This window comes from Gorilla gorilla, chromosome 10, assembly GCF_029281585.2.
Source record: "Gorilla gorilla gorilla isolate KB3781 chromosome 10, NHGRI_mGorGor1-v2.1_pri, whole genome shotgun sequence".
Classification (NCBI taxonomy): Eukaryota; Metazoa; Chordata; class Mammalia; order Primates; family Hominidae; genus Gorilla; species Gorilla gorilla.
In genome coordinates, this window is record NC_073234.2 from 131367550 (window position 1) to 131383216 (window position 15667).

A 15667-nucleotide genomic window follows, 5' to 3' on the forward strand; every position below is an offset into this window, starting at 1 on the left:
GCCTTCTGTTTGGAAGGAAAAAATAATCTGCAGCTACTACATCAAACTGTATCAATTCTGAGTTGGTTAAAAAATAAAAAATTTACTGCCACTTTGAACGCATTCTTTTCCCTGCTGTAATGTCTTAACTGGATATCAAAGAATGTTTAATGGTTCAGAAAAAGGAAATGCTGAAAGCCTCTTGGAGGTCACCTGGCTGCAGGTGCTCAGGATTGAAAAAGGCCACCTGGTTAGCTTCAGAACAGCACTGTCTAAATCACGGCACTGAATTAAAGACTTTAGTGCTTAAGGCTCCAAAAAAGGGAGAAATACAGCATACCTCTGTTTCTTACACAACTAACATTATACTTCAATAACCAATTCTTTGTTAATGCATAAACTGAATTACAAAAACAGGTACTGGGAGGTAGTTGCTATTATTCCATTTCACAGATAAGGTAACTCAGGCTAAGAGAGGTGAAGTTAGCTTGTCCAAGGTCACAAAGCCCGTAGGCCCAGAGCTGCAATTCAGAGTTGTCTTTAACAGACTGTGGGGCGTGCATTCTTAGCTGCTATGCTACTTGCCTCCAGAATTCAAATTAAACCCAACTTTTAAAAAATAGACAATGTAACATTTGTGTTTTTCGTTCCTATCACAACCATTTCCCATGAACAAATTATCATTAACTGGTAAGTACTGCAAAGGAAACAAAGACCCTTAAAACCCCTTCCTTCCAGAAGAGGGTAATAGGGGCAGGTATAACATGGGAACAGTCTGAGATGCCCTCCTCTGGTCTTACCTGCTCTGTGACTAATCTAAGCTATAAACCTTTTTTCTCTCCATCGTCTAATAAATTCAGTGCTGGGAATAAAAGTCCCCCCCCCCCCCCCAATGAAAACTGAAGTCCTTTATGTCCATCTTTGTGTCTAAACAAATGAGTGTGAGCAGGCTGCTTATGCTTGTTCAGTCTAAGATACCAGACATAGCTATTTTTCAAAGTCTTAACTCCCCAGTCTCATAACATTTTAAATAAACAGTACAATACAGTGATGCAGCAGGAATCATCTAACTGAAGCAAAGTTACCACAAGCTGTGGCAGAACCCTCTAACTCTTAAATCTTCTGTTGTTCATCCACCTCCAATATCCCTGAGATATTTAAAGATGAAACCAGTTGAAAGCTCTGGTTTTTTCCTTAATACTCTGGCGTTAACCTGGACACATCTGTAAAATCAATCTCCTGGCGGCTCTTGACATTCCTGCAGGTCGGCTAGAAAGGAGAAGGCTGCAAAATGACTAAGCCAGGACACGCAAAGAGCACGGCAGGCTCCTTTCAGAACAAGCCATCACCAACGTGTTCTTCAATCAGCACAATTACTCTGCATGTTGAGTAAGTACGGTTGTTGTACTAATCTCTTAAAAGCCACTATTTTGGCAAAAAATAAAACCATTAAAAAACTGGGAAGCAGCAAGCAACTAGAACTAATTTTTGCTAAGAAAACAATGCATAAAAACCCTTGCATCTGTAATAGGACTATTCTTCTGATAAACTTTTTCATCAGAAATAATAACACATTTATTTCAAATTCCTGCCTTCTACTCAAAATGGAACCATAGTCAGTTTCCCACACTTATTTCTCTTGTACCAAGGACCCAGACCATCAAGAACTGTGCAAGTAGGAACAAGATGATCAGATGTCCAGTGGATTCTCTTCCTGAAGGCTATGGTTGTCTTAAACAACGTACTCCAAATCATCCTTACCCGACTATGCTGGAAGTGAGAGCCCACACCAATTCCAGAAGGAGAGCCTGGGGAGGGTACTGGGGAAGAGTTGGGAGAGGAATGGAGGTTCCCAGTCATTAATATGCCAATATCATTGTCCATATCATCTGGGAATGGAAGGTCAACAAACATATCATCTAGAGGGAAGGGGGGAAAAAAAGCACAAAAATTAAAAAGATAGTCCATATATCAATATCATAATAATCCAACTTAACCTATGTCATGTTTTGTTGGTATATGGCTATTATGGACACACACTGTTAATAACTTAGATTCAGTTAGGACCTACTGAGTGCAAGCTATTACAAATTATTCTTTCATTTTGTACTCTCTCCAATCATCTCCTTATGTACAGTATTAACAGAATGCAATAAAGAATATAACATAAAAACCTACACTCTGCATAGCCTCCAAAGACACACAGAAGTATGGTAAAAGAGCTAAAGCAACAATTTAATCATTAAAATTGACACCATTCAAAAACACAGTAGACTCCATCTATGTATCCACTTAGCATCTAAAACACCAGAGGCTGAATGAATGCATGTTAATGAGTGTGAACTTGCCCTGAAAATGGAGACCTATTCCAAAAGCAAATCAAAGCACAATGTTTTCTCTCTTTTTTTTTTTTTGAGATGGAGTCTCCCTCTGTTGCCCAGGCTGGAGTGCGGTGGCACGATCTCGGCTCACTGCAACCTCTGCCTCCTGGGTTCAAGTGATTTCTGGCTAATTTTTGTATTTTTCATAGAGATGGGGTTTCACCATGTTGGCCAGGCTAGTCTCAAATTCCTGACCTCAAGTGATCCGCCTGCCTCGGCCTCCCAAAGTGGTAGGATTACAGGCATAAGCCACCGTGCCTGGCCCAGCATTTTCATTAAGAAATCCTCTTAATTATATTATTCTATTGTAATCATACCAGATATAAAATTTGGTATCCTTTTCCTCATCCCATTTACCATAAATAAACACTGGTAGGTGTTATAATTTCTTCAAAAACAATGCAAATGGATGCTGTGTTGAGTGTTTTATAGTTTATAAATAATCATTTTTTTAAACAAATACCTTAACAGATATTCAAAAATTTCCATTAAGAATAATCAAATAAGGGTTTCTCTATAGCAAATTAGATTGCCATAGACTAGCTAAAGGAAGGTGCTCTCTTCATATTGCTTAGTACTTCATAAATTTCAAATCACATCAGCAAATATTTATTGAAAGAGTGGCACCTAAGTACAGAACAGTGCCACGCAGGTATTATTTTTTGCCTTTAATGAAAAATGGAAGAAAGTTAATTGCCCAAACAAGGAAAATATTTATTTGGTCTTGTTAATTGTGCAGATAAATCAAAGCTTTAAGACCAAAAAGATTCTCAAACCTTCTATCCCCTCTTTATAGTTCCTGGATTGTTTATTACAACACAGAAAAGCCATGTGGCAGCCCAATGATTCCATACTCCGGCTCTGCTCTGCATGAAGGTGAGCACTATCCATACAGGTCTTCTACTCACCATTGTTGGGGCTAAACCCATCTTCATTGGGGTAGTTGGCTGGAGCCACCTGGATGGTTGATGATGTTGGGAACACCAAGATGTGTGTACAAGAAGCATCTTGAGGGGTGTTGAGCTGAGATGACTGCATGTTCAGTGCAGTACTTCGGCCAAAAACAGAGCCCATTGTGACAGCATCTTTAAAGAAAAAAACAGAATCATATCAATCAAGGAACAACCCCAGCAATGAGGTTTTCAGAGGGCCTGATCTGGAGTGGTATGAGTCTGATGAAAATGCCATGATAAATACACATTCAAAATTGAGTCCAATTGTTTAAATATCTTCAAAGAAACTGACTCAGAGCACATAGCTGTCTATAATAACCCAAGTTTCATTTCATACTGAAAAGGTTAAGATAAAATTGGACCAAGTCCGCTAAATGTTTTAATTACTTACGTAAGAAGTATTTCTAAAAATAAACACCCTACTTTCTTTCCTCCTCTGCTTGTTCACAATTTATAAAGTACTGTTCTAAACGGTTAACAATCCTATAGAGATAGTACCATAAAATCAATACATGTTATAACACTTAATGAATGCTTACTACATGCCAGCATTTGTGCTAAACTCTTCATTCAAGTCATCGCATTTGATCATCACAGCATCTGAAGGTAGGAACTATGATCCCCATTTATAGGTGAGGACAAAAGCACAAAGAAGTTACATAACTGCCCAAGTGGTAGCGGCAACAGAGGTAACCTATAGTCTAATAAGGACATCTGTCTCTCACTGGATTGATGACAAGTAACCCCATTCTCACACCACAATACTGTTGACTTTTATAAGGAATAAGTGGGGAAGGTCCCCCATTTGATTCAAGAAATATCTGGATGGTAAAGATAGGTTATAAAAGTATAAAATCGCTTAGTTGCTGGTTTTCAAAAACCAGCCAGATTCTTAAGAAATTCTGTGGCCACATGTTTTGGCCATCCACAAATGACACCTACATCTATTGAGAGCTTACTGTGTACCAGGTACTGTGCTAAATGCTTTATCCTTGTTTGCCTTCCCATTCATCTTCAACCGTATCAGAGAGACTACAGAAATATCCCTTCGAGGCTGCTGATTCTGCCAAATGCATGTCTTCAAAAGGATATTCAAATATGCATCATTCTGGTGTCTACTTTAGTAGTTCTTTGGAGGGTGATCTTCATATACTAACAACAAACTGGGGTCAGGTAACAGTCATTAGCCATGACTCTATGAGATCTCAATGATATTCAGAACTTAGTCTCTCCCCCGAGCTATGGTCAACAAACATGATAAAATCACAAACCACTCCGCATGGAAGGGATCGAATGTTTTCCATCTTTAAGCCCCAAATACAATCTTCCCTTATAGAAATATAATGAAGACAATTCTACACTTGTCTGCGGACTTAAGTTTGAGTGGACTGAATTGATGTGATATGTAATTAATGACAATGACAAGAAGAAATTTACCTGGCATCACTACAAAGGACCCCTGGGGCTCCATGGCAACCAGGCAGGCACTAAGGATAGAAGGAGAGTCTGCGGCAGAGATTCCACACATCCGGCACACATCCTTGAGCTTTTTGCTGATTGTCTGTAGTGAACATTCTCCAAGGAGGATACTCCAATCTGAAATCAAATATCGCAGTCATACACAGTCTTTAGAAATTCATATTGATGGGAGATTTGAGCTTTTTAGCAGTTCTGCCCGGTAATTGAATTTCCAAGGTTGGGCCCTAAAGGGAATTATGGCTTTACATATGTTCCCCTCCTTGCTATAGAGAATGTTACTCGACTTCTATTACACTTCATTAACAAAGGAACAAAGGCCTACTATTCTGCGGCTGAAGTCATGTCTGAAATGACCTTTGAGAGTCCAGCACTAATCCAGTCTAATCTACCTAGACCAGATTTAGGCACTTAGAGTGCTTTTCCATGATGACAGCAGTGTTAGCTGCCCTATCCTTTCTCCTCCTTCTCAAGGTCTGATTCTTTCAGTACTCTGCTCTGGAGGAGAGCACTGGCAGGTGGAGGTAAACCTGAGTTTTGTTTATTGTTGTAGGTTAGTTATTTCCATGAAAGTCAAACAGCAGCAGAAATGAAGAGAAATAGTTCTTAGAACACCCAAAAGAGCTCAAAACGAGTGTGAGTGAAGTGCTCCAAATGATGCCATACTAATAGTGGAGATTGAAAAGTTGGCATCAATTTCCTTTCTAATGTTTATTGCCTCCAAACAAAAGCATTACACCTAACTGGAGCACTGTGGAGGATTATGTTACTCTGAGAAGTGGAAAGCACTTGGTCCCCTCTTCTGACCTCCCTTACACACACGAAGTATGTGCCATTCCTATGCGTCACCCCTGCTTTCGGATCCCATCTTGCTCATAATATGCCACACCAATGCAGGCTGCTCTACCTCCACACTTTTTTTCCCCCAAATAAGCTGCCATTTCTCCCCTTAAAGAGCAAGTGAATGGAAAACTGTTTCCATATTCCCAATGAACCCCAAACTGAAGTGGCTGAAATAAAAGTGGCCAGGAACATGAAGAATGTTTGTTTTAAAACTATGGGAAATCACAGATGTGAGCTTCATATTTCAAACCAAGTATGAAAGAAAAGGCAGTGTGTATTTCATCATAAAGACTCTGGAGATAAGAAACAGAAATTCACAAAGCTGACTCTGAAACCTAAGGCTCCTGTCCCACACTGTCCCATGGAGATGCAATGTGGCACAGATCTTGGCTCCCCAAAGGAAGGAGCTGTAGATTAGTAAACAGATTTCCTGTACACTAGGTTCTTCCCATGTTTTTATTCCTGAACATACATTTTCTTTCAGTCTTTTGATGGGCTCCTCCAGTCACACATTCCTCTCCACTAAGAGATAAGGAAGAAGAATGTGCCCTTACAAAAATCATACAAAGGAAGGAGATGGCCTTAATAATCTTCCAAAATACCAAGTGACTAGACTATTACTCTATATTTTTATCCTCCCTCTTCTTTCCTATTATAGTCTAACTTTCCCCAAGGGTTAAGAATAGCTCAAAGCCTTTAAGAAATAAGATTGACTAAAAAAGCAGACTGGGGAGGAAGACAGAAAATTCTGACAGAAATAAAATGATGAATCCCCTAATGTATTAGACCTCCAGGCTCTTGATACAAGATTCATTATGATATTCCTTTAAAAAATGAAAAGGGTCTATTAGTCTACAGTACAACTTATTACTTAAAAAAATTTGTAAATGCCAAAGAAAACATTTACTTAATACATATGATGTAATATTTATATAAACTGCTGTTAAACCCTGAAAATTTGATACCAGATTTAACCTGCATTGTAGGAAGCGAGGTATACTTAGGCATTCCTACAGTGCAAGTTATATCTGTACCAGTGATTTTTGTTTAGGGATTCTACAAACACCTGACATGAATTTCCTATTAAAAAAAAAAAAGTACACGGTCTAATGCAGGGACCAACAAACTATGATCCACAGGCCAAATCCTGCCTCCCATTTGTTTTTGTAAATAAAGTTTTATTAAAACACAGCCATCCACACTTGTCTAGAGCCGCTTTGACGTTACAACGGCAGAACTGAATAGTCACAACAGCAACCATCTGGCCTGCAAAGCTGAAAATATTTACTATCTGGCCATTTACAAAGAAACTTTGCTGACTCTGCTCTAATGTATTTGCACCCAGGAAGCCACCAAGCTAATTTGTGACATTAAGTCTTTCTTTTGTGCAGATCTTAGGGAAAAAACTTCTCCCATCTGAATGCATATATTGAACTTCTTACAAATGTGTCATTACTTAATAAGGCTTTAAAAATAATCTAGGCTAATTCATACTACTCACATACAACTGTACAAGTAGCTACACTGGGATAGTAAATGAGCTGGGCTCAGCACCAGGCAAGGCAGCTGCTGGTGGTCAGTTGTGTTGTGTTACAGTTAAAGTGCTTCCTAACTGACTGTTAAATTTATGACAAAGAATATAAGCAGTGGTAGTTGGGGACTGAACTTCAAAAATCTGCTCTTGTAAGCTTCCAGGCTGAAGAACATCAGACAGTGGCAATGTGAATAAAGACTGCTTCTACTGGCAACTACTTGTCCTCATGAAACAGGATTTCTTTGCTGTTGTGCCACCAAAAAAACTAAAGAAACACAAAACTCATCATCAACCACCAAACAAATTGAAGGCTGTTTTTATATGACTTCAACTGTCACCTATAATCACTGATATAAAATTTTTGTCTTAAAACTGACTAGTTCTTCTCCCTGATTCAATATATAAATAAATGTTCAAAATGTGAATTTATTATCATTTTTATATTAATAAAACCCTCTTTTTGTTTTATATATTGGGGCTCAAAATTTAAGATTTTATTTGGATATTCATTTTGTTGCCAAAGAAGAGTTTAAAACTGGTTTATCCTGTACATATAAAAGAATCATAAAATAGAATCTGTTTAATTCTTACAAATTTAAACATTTTCTCCCTTAGCTCAGTTAATGACATCAGCTGAGCCCTTTTCCTGTTTTCTGCAAATACTTCTTCAAAAATTTCTCACCTTTAAGCTCCCCATGGCCAAGACGCCCAAGTCGCCCGATTACAACTCTCCAGGGTAGAGATGTCATTTGGACAATCCCTATGCACCACTCCCATAACTTCTGTAGTCCAATTTTACGTGCAGATACTTTACTCCTCCGTGACCTAACAAATAAAGAAATGGGGAAGGGGAAGGGGTCTCTAGATAAATCAGAGTTATTTATCACTTATAAGACAAACACTAGAAATTCCAAAGAACCTATCCATGCTGTACCCACTTCATTTACATAGAAAACTGGAAATATTCATATTTGAGGAACGGTACAGCATTAATTTACATGCACCATAAACATCAAGTCTTCTCACCTGTTTGGTAAAGCAATATTTACAACGCAGGTCTCTAATAATTCCCCATGGAGGTCAGTGCAGGAAGCCAAAAGCCAGCGCTGGTCGTGAGACAGACAATAGCCCACGAAGAGCACATTGTATTTCTGGCTCGCCTCACCAAACGTCTCTCCCAGCTCTGTCTGCTTGTCTTTGATTGGGGCCAATATAAAGGGAGGGGAATAAAGCTGGATTGGGCTGGGCCGCTGAAATCAAAACCAAAATCAATATCAGTACAAAGCCATACAACTTAATGATTACAACAAAATCCAGAACGACACTGAGGGGACCCACAGGGAGTAATGGTAATAAATCGTTTCTCTCTCTCTCTCTCCAGTACTAGAGACACATAAATAGTACTGAGGACACATAACAAAATGTTTGTTTAAATCATGTAAGCTGGGAAACTCAATCAAGCCAGTATTTCCTTATTAAAAGAAATTACTATTTTAGAAACTGCATTGGCCCAACTTCATTAGTTGTTAGGCAAGTGGGAAATTGAAACTACAATGAGATAATGCTACACAACCACCAGAATGTCAAAAATAAAAAAAGAGAAAATATTGGTAAGAATATGGAGCAACAAGAATTTTTATACATTGCTGCTTAAGCTGAACAAACATATACTCCCTTTGAACCAACAAAATGCACATATGTTTACCAAAAAACACGTATAAGAATATTCACAATAGTATTAATAACAATAGCTCCAAACAGAAAGTTATCTAAATACTCATCAACAGTGAAAGAGATAATAAATTGTGATATAGTTAACAGAATCAGAATATTAAACAGCAATGAGAATGAAAAAACTATAAGCAACAAAACAGATGAATCTCAACAATGAATAAAAGAAGCCGAATGTGAAAGAATACAAAGTAGATGATTCAATTTATATCAAGGTCAAAGACAGGCAAAACTACACTGTCAGAAGTCAGAATAGTGACTATCTTTAAGGGATTGGAAAGGCCACAAGAGGGGCTCTGGATACCGGTTATGTATTTGCTTCTTGCACTTGTTAAATGATATTTTTTTAATTACTGAAAATTCATTAAGCAGTACACTTATGATTGAGTACTTTTGAGTACATATATAGTTTAATATATGTGTCTGTGTATATAATTTTAAAAATCAAATCAACAGCTGTTACCAAATATAAATATTTTAGATTAACTGTGAAAATGTTTTAATTGTCATATTTTTTACAGCTATCATAATACACATCTTACTATTTAATAAACTACAACAGGGGTCAGCTAACTTCTATAAAAAAGAAAACCAGAGAATTAAGTTTAGATTTTTATGGCTGTCACACATTCTCCTTTTTGTAAAAATGTACTCACTGGCTAAGCGTGTTGGCTCACGCCTGAAATCCCAACACTTTGGGAGGCTGAAGTGGGAGGATCACTGGAGCCCAGGAGTTCAAGACCAGCCTGGCCAACACAGTGAGACTCCCTCTCTACAAAAAATAAAATAAAATTAGCCAGGCATGATGGTGCATGCCTGTAGTCCCAGCTACTTGGGAGGCTGACTGCCTGAGCCTGGAAGGTCGAGGCTGCAGTGACCCAGGTTCATGCCACTGCACTTCAGCCTGGGCGACAGAGTAAGACCCTGTCTCAAAAACACAAAAGTAATAATCATTCTTACCTAGCTGGTCATTCAAGTACAGGCTGCAGGCCAGATTCAGCCCAAAGCCATAGTTGCTGACCCCTGAACTACACAGCATTAGGCATGGCAGTAACAGAATGACACAATTTTAAAGCTAAAAGAGACTTTGAAAATAATATAACCCAACTCATTCATTCATCATAGGGATTCAAAACTCAGGCTGAGAAACATTCAATGACTTGCTCAAAGTTGCAAAGCTAATCTAACACTCATCGATTCACTCTCCACATGACAAGAAACTGCACTCTTAGGTATTTATCAAGAGAAAGAAATATTATGTCCACACAAAAACCTTGTACATATTCACAGCAGCATTATTCACAAGTGCCAAAAAGTGGAAACAACCCAAATGTCCATCAACTAATGAATGGATAAACAAAATGTGGTACAGCCATACGATGAAGTATTATTTAGCCAGGAAAAGAAATGAAGTACTGGTACATGTTATGACATGGATGAACCTCAAAATCATTATGCTAACTGGAAGAAGCCAGACATAAAAGATCGCATATGGCCAGGCGAGGTGGTTCACGCCTGTAATCCCAGCACTTTGGGAGGCTGAGTCAGGCAGAATGCTTGAGCCAAGGAGCTCAAGACCAGCCTGGGCAACACAGCAAAACCCCTATCAAAAAATTACAAAAATTTAGCGAGGCATGGTGGCACATGCCTGTAGTCCCAGCTAATCCAGTGGCTCAGGCAGGAGGATCACTTAAGCCCAGGGAGGTCGAAGCTGCAAGTAACCGTGATCTTACCACTGCACACCACCCTGGGTGACAGAGCGAGACCTTGCCTCAAAAATAAAAATAAAAAAATTTGGGGGAGGACTGCTTGGGGGGAGGACTGCTTGAGGCCAGGAGTTCAAGACCAGCGTGAGCAATATAATTAGACCCTGTCTAAAAAAGAAAAAAAAAAATCATATATTGTGTGATTCCATCTATAAGAAATGTCCAGAACAGGCAGCTCCATAGAGACAGCAAGTAGACCAGTGGTTGCCAAGGACTGGAGTGGGGAATGAGTAGTGTGTGCTAATGAATACTGTGTTTCTTTGAGGGTTGATGAAAATGTTCTAAAATTAGATAGTAGTGAAGACTGTACAACTCTGTGGAAATACTAAAAACCACTGAACTGTACAATTTTTTTTCTTTCTTTTTTTTTGGAGACAGTGTCTCACTCTGTCGCCGAGACTGGAGTGCAGTGGCGTGATCTTGGCTCACTGCAACCTCCACCTCCTGGATTCAAGCAATTCTCCCGCCCCAGCTTCCCAAGTAGCTGGGATTATAGGCATCCGCCACCACGCCTGGCTAATTTTTTTATTTTTAGTGGAGACGGGATTTTGCCATGCTGGCCAAGCTGGTCTCGAACTCCTGACCTCAGGTGACCCGCCCGCCTCGGCCTCCCAAAGTGTTGGGATTATAGGCATGAGCCACCGCGCCCGGCCTGAACTGTAAAATTTTTAAAAATAATTTCGTGATATGTGAATTGTATCTCAATAAAGCTGTTATTAAAGAAAGAAAAGTCCAGCTGAGTTTGCCCGGAGTTTTTTATAAAACGAAAGGCTAAATGTGAAATATCTTAGCTATAATAGATAGCATCTGAAAACACTAAATAAGATTCCCAAACTGTGTTCTGAGATGCGAGATATTCCATGAAAAACAAAAGATAACAGCAATTGGATTTATTTGAAAACTTGCATAATAAAAACTATAAATTCTTTCACATGTGATAACTTGCATAAAACTGTGCCACCCAGAGAATGAGAACTGCATGGAGGCAGGGGCCTGTTTTGTTCACCCCTGCATCCTTAGCACCTAATACAGCACCTGGCACACCGTAGATGCTCAACTGTATTTACCAAATGAAAACACAATGTTCTCGCTGCAGACTGAGGCAGAGGCAGCACTGACCAACTAACCATTACCTTAATGCAGATTAAAATGTATAAACTTCAGCAAATATTTATAACATTTGGTTCTTTTGTTTTTAATAAAGTAAAATCATTTACTTCTCTCTTCCTGTTCCAAGCAAAATGGAGAAAAAGGATATTATTCGAAGTCTTTTTGCCATTTATTTTAATCTAAACCTCACTTTATCTTATGAGCTCCTGATGGTGTTCTGCCTGAGCATAATAACCTTTAGAAAGGCAATAATTCATAATTTCTGGAAACAAAATAAAAAACAAGTAGAGACATTTATTTTTGAAATTCTAGAAAAATTTAACAGAGAAAACAGATGAATTGCTCATACAAGTGAAAAATTCAAACTCAAAGAATAAACTAAACTAAAACTGCCTAAAATAGAAATTTTATATAACACTGGAGTGAATGTAGGTCATTGGCTGAGCAGCTTTTCTCCCTTGGGACTAAGCTGACCTGCACCAAGTTACAACACACACAGTGTTAACTACTTGCATCATTTTTCACTCCCAAGCATTTTACTTATAAAAGTGCAAGCATTTCATAGAGTTGTTCAAAACAACATTACCACTAAAAATAGCAATTGGTGTTTTAAGGAGCTCTCTTATGGTAAAGAGGTGGTTGCTGGCTTTTACTAATGGGATAATTTTCATGCAATAAAATTGTGGGAACTGATTTTTGAAGGCTTTGAAAATTCTGAAGATTGCTTTTTATACCTATCTTCAAGATAAGGTGATTAGAAAAACAAAGGAAGTGTAAAACTTTTGTTTAAAACATGTTTAGCTTTGGTGTTGTAAAATTCCCTTTGAGATCCACACATATCTGTAGGAAGTAGGTTTTAAAAGATGGAGTGAAAATGCATTCATTTATATACGGAAGCACTGAGGCAAGGAAAGGAGAAATCAACTTCCTCTAAGTATGTGTATCACAAAACGAGGGACCCCTGCAGAGTAAACACAACTACAACTGTTGTCCCAGGATACAGACCAGAGCTGGAAAACGCAAAGGATTTCTGATCTAAGACACAGATTAGCTTAGAAAAATAAAGAAAATAAATTTAGGAAATTCAAACATTAAAAACTAAAAGGGATACATTTATTATTGCCTAAAGTCCTACACAAAAAAAACAGTAAGAATTTGCTTGCCTCTCTTCTCAAAAATTTTTTAAAGTTCAGAGAAGTATCTCCTCTATTTAAACCTAAGAGTTAAAGAAACCTGCCAACTCGTTTTTATTCCCCCGAGACAGGGTCTTGCTCTCCAGGCGGAAGTGGTTATGTGATCACAGCTCACTGCCATCTCAAACTCCTGGGCTCAAGTGATCCTTCCACCTCAGCCTCCCAAACAGCCAGGACTACCGGCACACATCACACCTGGATAATTTTTAAAAGAAAATTTGTAGAGATGGGGTCTTGCTATGTTACCCAGGGTGGTCTCAAACTCCTAGGCTTAAGCAATCCTCCCACCTCAGCCTCCGAAAGTGCTAAGACTACAGGTGTGAGCCAACACAAGCAGCCTAGCAACTCTTATATCAACGTAGAAGACCAACTAAGCAACCAGCCAATCTCTGTTAGATAATCTCTGGGTTAGATAAAATACCTCTTCTAGCTTGCATTTTAGTATAAATTTTCTAAGTTTCTGTCCTGCCAATACCTACCTCAGGGTTCTTGAGGGTCATCTCAATGCTGGCTGCAGGCCCAAATCCTGTGAGGGATTTAATGTGGATCTGTGTAGGCAGTGGTCGCCTGCACTGGCAGTACACTGAAAATGCCATGGACTTCAAGTATTGAATGTAGAAAACTTGCTCATCCTTCATTGTCTGCAGCATGTACTGGCAAGGCACAATCTAAAGACACAAATACAAAAAAAAAACAAAAACCAAAAACCTAGAAACTGAGATCTAACACACTAACAAGCAAGCTGAAAAAGGAAACGGCATGAATTCCTTAACACAATGGGGAGAGGTAACCTCAGCCTTAAAATATATCTGTGCCACACATAATATAATTAAATCCTAATTCCTTCCGCTGACATAAAATTCTCTATCACCAGCAATTTCGAAAGATGTACGATTATGTTGGTCAAGTTATACTGTCACTTAGAAACTACCATGTTCCCATTTTAGAGGTAAGATCTCAATTTATTACAGGTATTACCATGGCCCCCAAATTTTATTATATTCCTCCTTTTTATAATTACACAGTGTGTATGGCATTTTTTGGAATTATTACCTAATCATTTAGGATACAGACTTCAAAACAATGGAAAACTATCAGCAATGTACTCTGATAACTTTAATTTCAATCTTTTAATTTTACAAGATAGCTTCAGTTAAAGTGACATTAAAACGAAACCCAAACATCCGAAGCATTGTTTTTCATCTATATAGAATTTTTTAAAAAATCATTACACTATAAAGCTGTCAAAGGTGCAGTGAAAATAAGCATACTCATTCACTGATGAAAGGAAATAAGTGTAACCTCTTTTGGAATGGAATTTGGCAATATTTGTCAGCATCTAAGAATCCATGTTAAAAATGACCTGAAATGTGAAAAATAAGATTATACATAAACGTGTCCTATGGCTTTATTTATAACAGTAAAGAAGTGGAGATATAGGAATGACTATGGAAAATATGCAGTCATTAAAAATGTTGCTTGTAAGAATTTAAATAATATGAAAATGTGTTAATGAATAACATTAGGTAGAAAATAAGTTATATTAAAAGTATGAGCTCAACTGTGTAAACAAAAATAGAGAAACAAGCTAGAAATACACCAAAATGGTAATGGTGGTTGAATGTAAAAGACGGAATTATGACTATTTTTCTTTTATACTTTCATGTACAGGTTGAATATCCCTAATCAAAAAATCTGAAATCCAAAATGCGCCAAAACCCAAAACTTTTGGAATGCCAATAAAACGGCACAAGTGGAAAATTCCATTATCAGACCTCATGTGATGTATTGCAGTCAAAATTTAATCAAAACTTTGTATAAAGCACAACATGACTAAAGATATTGTATAAAATTACCTTCAGGTTATGTGTGTAAGGTGTATATGAAACATAAATTTTATGTTTAGACTTGGGCCCACTGCAAAGGTCTCCCATTATATATATGCAAATATTCCAAAATCGGAAATCCAAAACACTCTGGTTCCTAGTATTTTGGTTAGGGGATAATTAACCTGTACTTCCATTTTTTAAGAAAAATCATAGGCCTGTATTTATTTTCATAACAACAAAAATAACAACATCAAAAGTAAATAATAAACTTGCAAACAGTAACCTGGAGAATGAAAGAATTTCTCATATGCTCAGGTAAATTATCCAGCATTTCTGTGTAGCAGCGCATCAAGCTCAACAGCCAAAAGTTCCCAGAAGTGGAGTCCTCCTCTGCAGCATACGTGAACGGGTCCACCATGTAAATGACAACAGCTGGAGGGTGGGCATGGCTGTCTGCAGAGTCAGGCTCCGTGGGAATTCCTATTCTCTCCCTTTCTGTAACACTGGAGAGAGAGTCACTTGTGAGATGCACAAAATAAATATAAATTACACGAACATGAAAAACAAAAAGGGCTCAATTCTAGAGCACATAGGCTCCCTAAAGAATGTTTACAGATTAAATGTAAGAGTAACATTTATCACCTTACCAAAATACAGGCAAACCAAGCCAGAGAGCATCGAGGGCAGATGGAAAATGGCAATGTACTCCTCTAAAATGGGAGATACCTTTTTCAACTCCCCTTTCTTTTCTGTGGTTATGTTGTACAAAGTTGTTACTAATTAAGTTGATAGTAAGTTTAATAATAAAGTTTATAATTCATAATAATTTATAAGAAGTCTCAAATTTTTAACACTGCAGCTTTAGATCGACC

The 15667-nt window shown here is 38.0% G+C and overlaps 1 protein-coding gene across 3 annotated transcripts in view; it reads right to left on the reverse strand.

The window, feature by feature from the left end:
* MED13L (mediator complex subunit 13L) overlaps window positions 1–15667 on the reverse strand; it is a 319550-nt gene that overhangs the window by 8581 nt on the left and 295302 nt on the right. For all 3 annotated transcript variants that reach the window (XM_031016665.3, XM_031016664.3, XM_004053954.5), the window contains exons 22-28: window positions 15079–15298; window positions 13446–13634; window positions 8193–8416; window positions 7849–7991; window positions 4751–4909; window positions 3269–3445; window positions 1741–1898 (exon numbers count right to left, since the gene is read on the reverse strand). In XM_031016665.3, the coding sequence (XP_030872525.1) occupies window positions 1741–1898; window positions 3269–3445; window positions 4751–4909; window positions 7849–7991; window positions 8193–8416; window positions 13446–13634; window positions 15079–15298 (1270 nt within the window). The remainder of the gene's footprint in view (window positions 1–1740; window positions 1899–3268; window positions 3446–4750; window positions 4910–7848; window positions 7992–8192; window positions 8417–13445; window positions 13635–15078; window positions 15299–15667) is intronic.